The 11,977-nt window shown below is 43.9% G+C and overlaps 1 protein-coding gene across 1 annotated transcript in view; it reads left to right on the top strand.

Annotated features, from left to right (window-relative positions):
* Nucleotides 1-10,182: 10,182 nt before the first annotated feature.
* The window catches only part of angptl4 (angiopoietin-like 4), a 7,222-nt gene continuing 5,427 nt past the window's right edge, over nt 10,183-11,977 (top strand). Inside the window, exons 1-3 of the mRNA XM_022686979.2 lie at nt 10,183-10,750; nt 11,336-11,446; nt 11,555-11,630. Of these exons, the coding sequence (XP_022542700.1) occupies nt 10,256-10,750; nt 11,336-11,446; nt 11,555-11,630 (682 nt within the window). The 5' untranslated portion in view covers nt 10,183-10,255. The remainder of the gene's footprint in view (nt 10,751-11,335; nt 11,447-11,554; nt 11,631-11,977) is intronic.

Genomic DNA, 11,977 nt, shown 5'->3' with positions numbered 1-11,977 from the left:
CAAATGGCACCTCTGGTGTTGTTTGTAAAGTTTCGTGTTACAGAAATCAACATAGGCCAAACTCCTTCCCCCGACAACCCAGAGGTCTGAAATTGAAATATGTTGTCCAAATGGCACTTCTGGTGTTGTTTGTAAAGTTTCGTGTTACAGAAGTCAACATAGGCCAAACTCCTTCCCCCGACATCCCAAAGTTCTGAAATCGTAATATGTTGTCCGGATAGCACATTTGAGGTTGCCTGTAAAGTTTGGTTACACTGAAGTTAACGTAGGCCAAACTCCTTCCCCCGACAACCCAGAGGTCTGAAATTGAAATATGTTGTCCAAATGGCACTTCTGGTGTTGATTGTAAAGTTTCGTGCTACAGAAGTCAACGTAGGCCAAACTCCTTCCCCCGACAACCCAGAGGTCTGAAATTGAAATATGTTGTCCAAATGGCACTTCTGGTGTTGTCTGTAAAGTTTCGCCTCACTGAAGTCAATGTAGGCCAAACTCCTTCCCCCGACAACCCAGAGGTTTGAAATTGAAATATGTTGTCCGGATAGCACATTTGAGGTTGCCTGTAAAGTTTCGTGCTACAGAAGTCAACGTAGGCCAAACTCCTTCCCCCGACAACCCAGAGGTCTGAAATTGAAATATCTTTTCCAAATGGCACTTCTGGTGTTGTTTGTAAAGTTTCGTGTGACAAAAGTCAACATAGGCCAAACTCCTTCCCCCGACATCCCAAAGTTCTGAAATCGTAATATGTTGTCCGGATAGCACATATGAGGTTGCCTGTAAAGTTTCGTTACACAGAAGTCAACGTAGGCCAAACTCTTTCCCCCGACATCCCAGAGGTCTGATATCAAAATATGTTGTCCAAATGCCACTTCTGGTGTTGTTTGTAAAGTTTCGTGCTACAGAAGTCAACGTAGGCCAAACTCCTTCCCCCGACATCCCAAAGTTCTGAAATCGTAATATGTTGTCCGGATAGCACATTTGAGGTTGCCTGTAAAGTTTCGTGTTACAGAAGTCAACGTAGGCCAAACTCCTTCCCCCGACAACCCAGAAGTCTGAAATTGAAATATGTTGTCCAAATGGCACTTCTGGTGTTGTCTGTAAAGTTTCGCCTCACTGAAGTTAATGTAGGCCAAACTCCTTCCCCCGACAACCCAGAGGTCTGAAATTGAAATATGTTGTCCGGATAGCACATTTGAGGTTGCCTGTAAAGTTTCGTGCTACAGAAGTCAACGTAGGCCAAACTCCTTCCCCCGACATCCCAAAGTTCTGAAATCGTAATATGTTGTCCGGATAGCACATTTGAGGTTGCCTGTAAAGTTTCGTGCTACAGAAGTCAACGTAGGCCAAACTCCTTCCCCCGACAACCCAGGGGTCTGAAATTGAAATATGTTGTCCAAATGGCACTTCTGGTGTTGTCTGTAAAGTTTCGCCTCACTGAAGTCAATATAGGCCAAACTCCTTCCCCCGACAACCCAGAGGTCTGAAATTGAAATATGTTGTCCGGATAGCACATTTGAGTTTGCCTGTAAAGTTTCGTGCTACAGAAGTCAACGTAGGCCAAACTCCTTCCCCCGACAACCCAGAGGTCTGAAATTGAAATATGTTGTCCAAATGGCACTTCTGGTGTTGTTTGTAAAGTTTCGTGTTACAGAAGTCAACGTAGGCCAAACTCCTTCCCCCGACATCCCAGAGGTCTGAAATTGTACTGTGTTGTCTGGACAGCACATTTGATGTTGTCTGTAAAGTTTCATGCAACAGAAGTCAACGTAGGCCAAACTCCTTCCCCCGACATCCCAGAGGTCTGAAATCGAAATATGTTGTCCGGATAGCACATTTGAGGTTGCCTGTAAAGTTTCATTACACAGAAGTCAACATACGCCAAACTCCTTCCCCTGTACATCTACTGGTCTGAAATCACAGTATGTTTTCCAACTAGCCCTTCTGGGGTAGCCTGCCGAGTTTGGTGCCACAGAAGTCAACGTAGGCCAAACTCCATACCCTGACCACCCAGAGGTCTGAAATCACAATATGTTGTCCAACTGGCACCTCTGGGGTGGCCTGCAGAGTTTCTTGCAACAGAAGTCCACGTAGACCAAACTCCTTCCCCCGACCACCCAGAGGTCTGAAATCGCAGTATGGTGTCCAACTGCCACCTCTGGGGTTGCGTGTAGAATTTCGTGCCACAGCAGTCAACATAGGCCAAACTCCTTCTCCCGAACATCTACAGGTCTGAAATCACAGTATTTTGTCCAACGGGCACCTCTGGGGTTGTCTTCAGAGCTTGGTGCCACAAAAGTCAACGTAGGCCGAACTCCATCCCCCGAGCATCTACAGGTCTGAAATCACAGTATTTTGTCCAACGGGCACCTCTGGGGTTGCCTACAGAGCTTGGTGCCACAAAAGTTAACGTAGGCCAAACTCCTTTCCCCAACCACCCAGAGGTCTGAAATCACAGTATATTGTCCAACTGGCCCTTCTGGGGTTGTCTGCAGAGTTTGGTGACACAGAAGTTAACGTAGGCCAAACTCCTTCCCTCGACCATCCAAAGGTCTGAAATCGCACTGTATTGTCCACCTGGCACCTCTGGGGTTGCGTACAGAGTTTCATGCCACAGAAGTCAACCTAGGCCAAACTCCTTCCTCCAACTTCTCAAAGGTCTGAAATCGAAATATGTTGTCCAACTGGCACCTTTGGGGTTGTCATCCAATGTTTGCCAAGTGTCGTGTGTCAGATCCCTCCATAGGCCAAACTCCTTCCCCCAACCTCCCAGACATCTGACGTCACAGGCAGTGGTACGTGTAGCACCTCCAGGGTTGTCTGCGAAGTTTCTTGTCACAGATCCGTCTGTAGGACAAATTCCATCCCCCAACCTCCTAGAGGTCTGATGTTGCAGGGAGTGGTCCCTGAGGAACCCGCAGGATCGCCTGCCGAGATTCCTATCACAGAACCCTTCGTAGGACAAACTTTGTCCCCCAACCTCCCAGAAATCCGACATCGCAGGAGGTGGTCCACATCGCACCTAAAGGGGTTGCCTGTTAAGTGCCATGCCACAGAAGCCAATGTAGGCCAACCTCCAAACCCTGACCACACAGAGGTCTGTTGTCGCAGGATATGGTCCAAGTCGCACCTACGGGGTTGCCTGTGGAGTGCCATGCCACAGAAGCCAACGTAGGCCAAACTCAGACCCCTGACATCCCAGAGGTTAGATGTCGCAGGAAGTGGTCAATGTCGCACCTAAGGGGTTGCCTGTGGAGTGTTGTGCCACAGAAGCTAACCATAGGCCAAACTCCGACCCCTGAACACCCGGTCCTAGTCGCACTTACAGGGTTGCCTGTGCAGTGCTGTGCCACAAAAGCCAATGCATGCCAAACTCTGACCGCCAACCTCCCAGAGGTCCATCGTTACATAAGGCAGTCCGACAAGTACCTAAGTGGTCACCTGCAGAACGTTCTGTCTCAGAAGTCTCCCTAGGCCAAACTCCATCCCTCAAACTCCCAGAGGTCCAGCATTGCAGGAGGTTGCCCAACAAGCACCTAAATGGTCACCTGGAAAGCGTTTTGTCACAGAAGCAAGCTTAGGCCAAACTCCGTTCCCTTATCCACCAGAGGCGCAGCGTTATAGGAGGCGGTCCAACAAGCACCTAAGTGGTCACCTGCCAAGCACTGCCACAGAAGCCACACTAGGCATTGCTGGCACTAGTCTAACAAGCCCCTGCGGGTTGCCTGCAAAGTGTTGTGTCACAGGAGCCACTCCAATCCAGAATAAGTTCAGGAATAGTAAAAAATCAAATCAAATTAAATTTATTTGTACAGCTTATTTTACAACTGATGTTGTCACCAAGTAGCTTTACAGGAGAGAGAATCAGATAAAACACTAAACGTACAATACAGAACCCCAAGTGAGTGCAAGGAGAAATCCCTCAGAGCTGGAGGAGGAAGAAATCTTGGAAGGAACCAAGACTTACATGTAAGGGGGGGACCATCCTACCACTGGTCAAACAGTTTTTAAATAAATGTTAAAAGTCTTTATAAATCCAGATAGTTTTTATATATTCAGGAGTATAGCAGCAAGAATTTATGTAAATTTAGATGTAATTTGTAGTGTAGAGTCAGCAACTATTCTGACGCATGTTCCAAAACTGGATGATGAGCAGCTGATCTGTGGTGGTGTTGGTGGAGAAGAGCTGACTTCAGAAACTTCCCATCAGTCTGGCTGGACAGGAGACATGAGAGCCTGAGGGTCCAACATCTATCAGTATCGGGTCAGACAGGTGGGCAGTCAGTAACTCGGAGGAAGGCAGAGAGATGGAATTAGTTTTGACTGGATTTATGTAAAACAGAGAATATAAAACATAATCAGAGTGTGGCAAATGACTCCGGCAGATCTAAATAAAACAGCCTAACTAAAGGCAGAGAGCCAGAAGGTAACATAGACACAGAGGTTCCCTAAAACACCAGCATTCACCCACTCCACCGTCCACAAACCTGAGCCACCAAACAACAGCACCAACATCTCAGTTTACCCACAATTCCCTATGTCAATTAACTCCTGGATCTGTAGCCTTATCTAAAAGGGAAAAACATTACTTACCAAAAGCTAAACTAAACAAGTACGTTTTTAGTCTAGACTTAAAGATTGAGACTGTGTCTGAGTCCCAAACATATTTGGGAAAGTTATTCCAGAGTTGGGAAGCTTTATAAGTGAAAGCTCTTCTGCCTGATGAAAAATGAGAGTCAAGTGAGCCAGACAGGTGAGGGTGAGAAGCTAGATGAGGAACCAAGATGCAGGTCCAGATGTAGTGTACATATGCAGTGCCCTCCAAAATTATTGGAACAGTGAGGCCAATGCACATTTCACATAAAAAGATGAATCTAAGACAAGATCAACATTACAATTTTAATTTTCTGGTGCTTCTGGATCTTCTTTCTGAACCCACCAATTCATCTTGCTAACAAAAGTACTGGAACAGATAAAATTAAAATAGAGTAAAGTGAAAAATCTGTTATTTAGTACACCAGTGACAATTTTCTTCTTTAGGACATTCCTAAGAGTTGTTCTGACTATGACCAATATTTGTGCTCTAATGGTTCTGATTGATTTTCCATTTTTTTCTCATCTTCACTATTGTTAATTTGTCACCCAAAGACTCATACCTTTCTTGTTTTTATGTTGATTATTCCTCTTAATATAAATATATTTAAAAAAGTTAATTAGATAGCGCTACTTACACGTAATGCTGTAGCTTGAGCAGCGTGCGTAACTTAACTTATACACCTGACCAATAATGATCCAGCAGGCAGGTAAATGAGAGAATCAATTAATAACATGGAATGGTCCGATCCACTTTAGTGGTGCTTGAAATTGTATCACAATATTCTTCCAAATATAGATACTGCATTGTTTTTGTAGTATTTAACATTATATGTAAGCAGTATATTTAAATATTTTGACACCCCCCTCCAAATTATTGTTTTTCCCCCCTTAGGGGGGGTTGAAGGCTTAATTGGGGGGGTCCCCGTAATTCACACCGGTACACAGATAAACCCCAAAACTGAATGTAGATATTCAGTGCTATATATTGTTTGAATAATCAATATGACAAAAAATACCTGGGAGAAAACACACCAGACAGTCACATGTTCCAATACTTTTGCTTACAAAAAGTTCAGGCAAAAGGTGAACTGTGTATCAGATCTAAAGGTAAATCTGGAAAGCTGAAAAGCTAAAAGCTGAAATATTGATCTTTTGTCTTATACTCATTTTTTAATGTCAAACCTAAATGTTTTCAGTCTACAGCAGGAATAATAAGATCAGCCTCACTGTTCTATCACTTTTGAAGGGCACATGGCTTTAGAATTATTTCTGTGGAGCTTTTAGTTTTCACAATCTGCTCTTGTATTTTGTCAAAGTTTCACAAATGTGATTAACGAAGTCCTGTTGTGCAATGAAGTGCACATACTGTAAAATCTAAATAAAATTACTTAAAAACAAAATAGTCTTTTTATTAATATTTTGTAATTATAGTTTGTTTCATATATACTTTTTTTCTTTGGGTCTCAGGAGGATATGTCTGTCAGGACACAGAGATGATTTAGGTGACTTTATGGCGGAGTGAGTGACGGTGAGTGACACAATTTCTGGCTGACAGGTCACACTGCTAGCTGTTTGTTTAGCTTGTGTTGCTGGTATCTTTTTAGAGTTTTTTTTTTAAAGATTTGTAATATTTGTTAACTTTTAATTGTCTTTAAACCAAGTCCCTTGGTTAATCAGCAATTTTGTGTTATTAATCCATTTTTACAGTTTTTCTGTGCTTACCTTAAGAAAATGGCGACCCTGGAGGACCATGCTCTCCAGAAGCTCTGCGAGGAGCTCGCCTGGCTGGATTGGCAGATTTATTACCTGCATGTTAAGCTGTCGGAGCTCCACCTGCAGAAGACGAAACTGGAGGAGGCCTGGGACGCCTCCAGCAGGAGGCCCTCATATGATTCTGAACACTTTCTTCCCTTCTACCACTTTCAGAACAGTAACATTAACCATCATTTGAGGTCCTCTAAAGTGCAGTCTGTGTACAGGGCTGCTTACATAACCCAGACTCAAATTATTCATAAATACTGTACTTATCCTGCATGTTACAAAACTTCCTCCTACAGTATTAACATTAAGGTGAAGTTCCACATCAGACCTCTAGATGCTGCTACAGGACTGAGAGAGAGAGGCGCTGTGAAGATGAGCTCCTGAGACAAACCAATAAAATCATTTACAAACTGAAACTCTAAGATTATCTGGATACAGGGTTTACAGTATCTTACAAAGTTGAGTAATCCACTTGCATTTTTGTAAATATTTTATTATATCTTTTCATGGGAAACACTGAAGATACAAAACAATGATACAGTGTAAAGTAGTTAGTATACAGCTTATATAACAGTGTACATTTACTGGAGGGAGGTGAATAGGGGGAAGTAAGTTAAGGGACATGAAGGAAGAAGATCATCACTGTTTTTTTTTAGGAATTCTTTGAAAAGTTAAGTCTTCAGTCGGCGTTTGAGTGACTCTGCTGTTCTGACTCTCAGTGGAAGTTCATTCCACCACCTCGGTCCTGCAGCTCAGAGAAGAGTCTGGATGTTTGTTTTCTGTTGGTGATTCTGAGGGCTGGAGGTTTGAACCGAGTTGTTCTGAAAGCTCTAAGAGCTCTTGATACAGATCTCGATTTGACAGGTATGAAGGAGCTGATCTGTTTTTGGTTTTGTAGGTCAGAGTCAGGGTTCTGAATTTGATCCGGCAGCAACAGGAAGCCAGTGGAGGAAATGCAGTAAAGGAGTCACATGACTGAACTTCGGGAGACTGAGCTGCTGATTCTAAACTAGTTGCAAGGCTAGTCTCACAGTGGAAGATCAGCCAGTAGAGAGAGAGGTACAGTAGTGAAGTCTAGACTGCAGGAGAACCTGAGTGGTTTCCTGAGAGAGTCTGCAGGTTAGGATCCAGATCTGATCTAATTTCACATCATGTCTCTGTATGTATAGTTAGTGTGTGTGTGTGTGTGTATGTAAAGTGTGTGTATGTATTGTGTGTGTATGTATTGTGTGTGTGTGTGTGTGTACAGTGTGTGTGTAAAGTGTGTGTATGTATTGTGTGTGTGTGTGTGTAAAGTGTGTGTGTAAAGTGTGTGTATGTATTGTGTGTGTGTATGTACAGTGTGTGTAAAGTGTGTGTATGTCTTGTGTGTGTATGTATAGTGTGTGTGTGTGCGTATGTATAGTGTGTATGTACAGTGTGTATGTAAAGTGTGTGTATGTATTGTGTGTGTGTATAGTGTGTGTATGTACAGTGTGTATGTAAAGTGTGTGTGTGTATAGTGTGTATGTACAGTGTGTGTGTAAAGTGTGTATATGTATTGTGTGTGTGCGTATGTATAGTGTGTATGTACAGTGTGTATGTAAAGTGTGTGTATGTATTGTGTGTGTGTGTGTATGTATTGTGTGTGTGTATAGTGTGTGTATGTACAGTGTGTATGTAAAGTGTGTGTGTATGTATAGTGTGTGTATGTACAGTGTGTGTGTAAAGTGTGTATATGTATTGTGTGTGTGGCTCTCACCCACCTGGACAATAAAGACCGCTATGTTCGAATGCTGTTCATCGACTTCAGTTCAGCATTCAACACCATCATCCCTCAGCATCTGATCAGAAAACAGAGCTTGCTTGAGAGACCACAGTCAGTCAGGATTGGAAACAACACCTCCAGCACCACCATACTGAGCACCAGTATCTCCTCCCTCCATCACCGAGATCTACACCAAACGCTGCATCCGCAAAGCCACCAGCATTGTGGACGACCCCACCCATCCCTCAAACAGACTCTTCGCTCTGGTGCCGTCCGGCAGAAGATACAGGAGCATCCGAGCCTCCACTACAAGACTCTGCAACAGCTTCATCCACCAGGCAGTCAGACTTCTCAACACACAGAGACAGACCTGAACCCCACTCCACCCAATACACATTTAACATACACCCAACACACACCTAACGCACACCAACACACACCTAACACACACCCAACACACTTACACAGAACTGAACCACCACTCTTCACAAACACAAAGACTGTGGTGAACCCACCCATCACTCTACACACACACACATACACACACTCTCTCAGCACACAGAGACTGAAATGTCTCTATCATTATTATTTGCGGCTTCATTCTATAGAACTATAAACTCTCAGTAACTGCTGTGATTATATATGTTCTATATGTTACAGTATGTTTCACATCTCTGCACCTTATCCTCACTAAAACATTTTATTATACCACACAAGTACTGCACTGTCCTGTCTGTTAAACTGTCTCATCTGTTGTATTTATTGTATTTTTTGTAGTGTTATATTTGTTTGCATCGTTACTTCATCGTTCATCGTTACTTCTGGCACTTTATGTTGTCTACTGTTTGTTGCTCCACGTTGCTCCGTGGTTCCAGAGGAACGTAATTTCATTACACTGTGTTCCTGTACTCAGATATAATGATATTAAAAGCCTCTTGACTTGACTTGTATATGTATAAAGTGTGTATATTGTGTGTGTGTGGAGTGTGTATGTATAGCGTGTGTGTATGTATAGTGTGTGTGTGTGTGTGTGCGTGTGTGCGTGTGTGCGTGCGTGTGTGCATGTGTGTGCGTGTTTTACTGCAGGGAGGCTCGTGCAGATGTTGGGTTGTGGGATCTAGGTAAAAGGTCACGCTGCTTATTGGAAATGCAGCTGTTCCAGCAGGGCGGCGCTGACGTCACTAACACACGCTCTGGAGTCTCAGAGCTGAGATTAATCCCACGTGATTTAGCTCCACCCACGAACCTCTCCATAGATTCCATTCTATTCTTCTCTAGGATAAAAATACACACCTTTACACAAAATACACACTAATAGAGAGTGTGTGTATACAGTGCAGTGTGTGTGTAGTCTGTGTCTACATTAGTATTTAATGAACAGATGATGGAATTAAAATGGGTTCTAAGGGTTCTGAAGTGCTTTTGTCTAGAAATATAAACAGTTCTGGAAAGATGTGTATGTCATTAAACGGTTGCAGCAATAATTACTTTTGAGTATTAATTGAGTATAATTATTAATGGTGTATTAAGTAATAAATGTTATGATATTAATCTGAGAGAATCTGTAACTATAAATGGTTCTGTTATTATGAAGCAAACCTTTTGGGGAAAACAGACAAATCCAAGTAAGTACCAGTAAACAACCAGTAAAGAACTAGTGTCTGAGAACCAGGTTCTCCCACACAGATCCCACAGCTCCACGCGCTCAGTACTGCGGTTTTCTGAAGTGACCTTTCCCCCAATTCTCACACTGAGTCTCACACAGTGCACGTTCCCCTCGTCTGCACCCCCCCTCCCCCACCCTATACCCCCCTCCCCCCAAGCACCCCCCACAACCCCCTAACGCCCCCCCCCCCACCCCCCCCCCACACACACACACTACCTTAAAGCTACAGAGGACTGGGGATTAAAGCTGCTGGTTTAGATGTTCAGTCTGAGCTTTATTTGAGTAATTAGACCCAGTGTTGCATCATCTCCCGCCGGCAGGAAAGGGTTAACAACCCAGAGGAAGAAGAAACCCGAGCACAGAGAGGCCGACCAATCAGAGTGTCCGAAATGATCCTAGAGAGGGTATAAAAGCTGAGCACTGCAGCAGGAGCCCCAGCCTGGGTCTAACTTCTGCTCACTCACCAGACAGAGACAGAGAGACAGACAGAGATGAAGCCAGTCAGTTTACTGTGTGTGATGATGCTCCTCAGCTCTGCACTGAGTTTCCCGTACGAGAGGAAATCTGACAGGAAGGAGAAGCGGGTCCAGTACGCCGCCTGGGACGATGTGAACGTTCTGGCCCACGGGCTCCTGCAGCTCGGACAGGGACTGAAGGAACATGTGGACAAAACAAAAGGACAGATGAGAGACGTCTCTATCAAGCTGAAGGTCTTCAACAGCTCGGTGTCGGAACTGTCCCGGCTGGGTCAGCGCCTGCAGGAGGACGGCGAGTTCCTGAAGGCCAGAGTTCGGAGTCTGGAGGAGCGCGATGGTCAGATCCTCAACGTCTCGTCTGACCTGCGGGAAAAAGCTCAGGAGTTGCTGAGGGACCGGCAGCAGGTCCAGGAGAAGATGAGCAGACTGGAGGAGAAGGTGGATGGGATGATGCAGGGAGAAGGTCTGGACAGTTCCAGCGAGAACTTCAGCGACGCTCGAATCGTCCAGGTACTTTACAAACTGCCCACGTTACTATATTTACACTTCAAACCTTCTGTATCAAAATGATTAGATCAATTATTCAGTGAATGTAAACCTGGATAGACATTTTAAATGTGTGTTTATTAAATGTGTATTAAACATGTAGCAGTAATAAATCCCTGTGGGCCGGAGGGCGTGCTGTACGTGCAGGACATGAGTCCATCTCTGCCAGAAACAAGAACAGCATGTCACCATTTCCAGCTGCACTCAGACATCCAATCTTCTCATCAATCAGACAGACGAGATCAGACTCTTACAGGAGCTTCTCTCTACAGTTCTGATCCATTTCAGTCCAACAAAACCAGAACTGAACAAGTTCTTCACATCTTATATCACAAAGTCTGTCACAGATTCACAGAGATGAAGTGATTTGATTTATTAAAATTAATCAGCTGAGTGTTCTCTCAGAGTGAAATCAGTGAATCAGTGTCAGATTGATCAAAATCACAGTCAGACTGGTTTACTGGTTTAAATGGTGGCCTCAGCCTGAGTGATGGGAAAAATCTGATCTGAGATCAGCTGAGTGATTCACTCTGTGTTTGTGTTTTTTAGTTGATGCTCGAAGCTCAAAATCAACGAATTGATGAACTTGTCGAACGAATCAAACAACAGCAAGAAAAACTGGACAAGCAAAATACCCGCATTCGGACCCTCCAGAACCAGGTGTGTAAAAACTCACATCCCCTGAGCTCCTCCCTGGCCTTTAATAATAATAATAATAATAATAATAATAATAATAATAATGTTTTTCTGGTCTTCATTTTCTCTCAGATTCAAATGAGAAATGATAGATCTTTCCTCAAACACCGACCAGAAGAGAGCGATGAGCAGCAGGACTCACCCGCAGGTAATTCAGATTAAATTCAGAATAATAAGATTGATTAGTGTTATTCAGGTTTACAGTAATGAACAGAATTAGCTTTAAGAATAAATCACAGTGCGTTAATCCCACTTATCTGATTATCTGAGAACTGAGTGATAGAGAGTGAGGGAATTATGGAGTGATAGATAGTGAGGGAGTGATAGAGAGTGAGGGAGTGATAGAGAGTGAGGGAGTGATAGAGGGAGGGAGTGAGGGAGTGATAGAGAGTGAGGGAGTGATAGAGAGTGAGGGAGTGATAGATAGTGAGGGAGTAAGGGAGTGATAGAGAGTGAGGGAGTGATAGAGAGTGAGGGAGTGATAGAGGGAGGGAG

The sequence above is a fragment of the Astyanax mexicanus genome, chromosome 4 (assembly GCF_023375975.1).
Source record: "Astyanax mexicanus isolate ESR-SI-001 chromosome 4, AstMex3_surface, whole genome shotgun sequence".
NCBI lineage: Eukaryota > Metazoa > Chordata > Actinopteri > Characiformes > Acestrorhamphidae > Astyanax > Astyanax mexicanus.
Note: the sequence above shows the minus strand (reverse complement) of the source record. Positions and strands in the feature narration are given on the sequence as shown.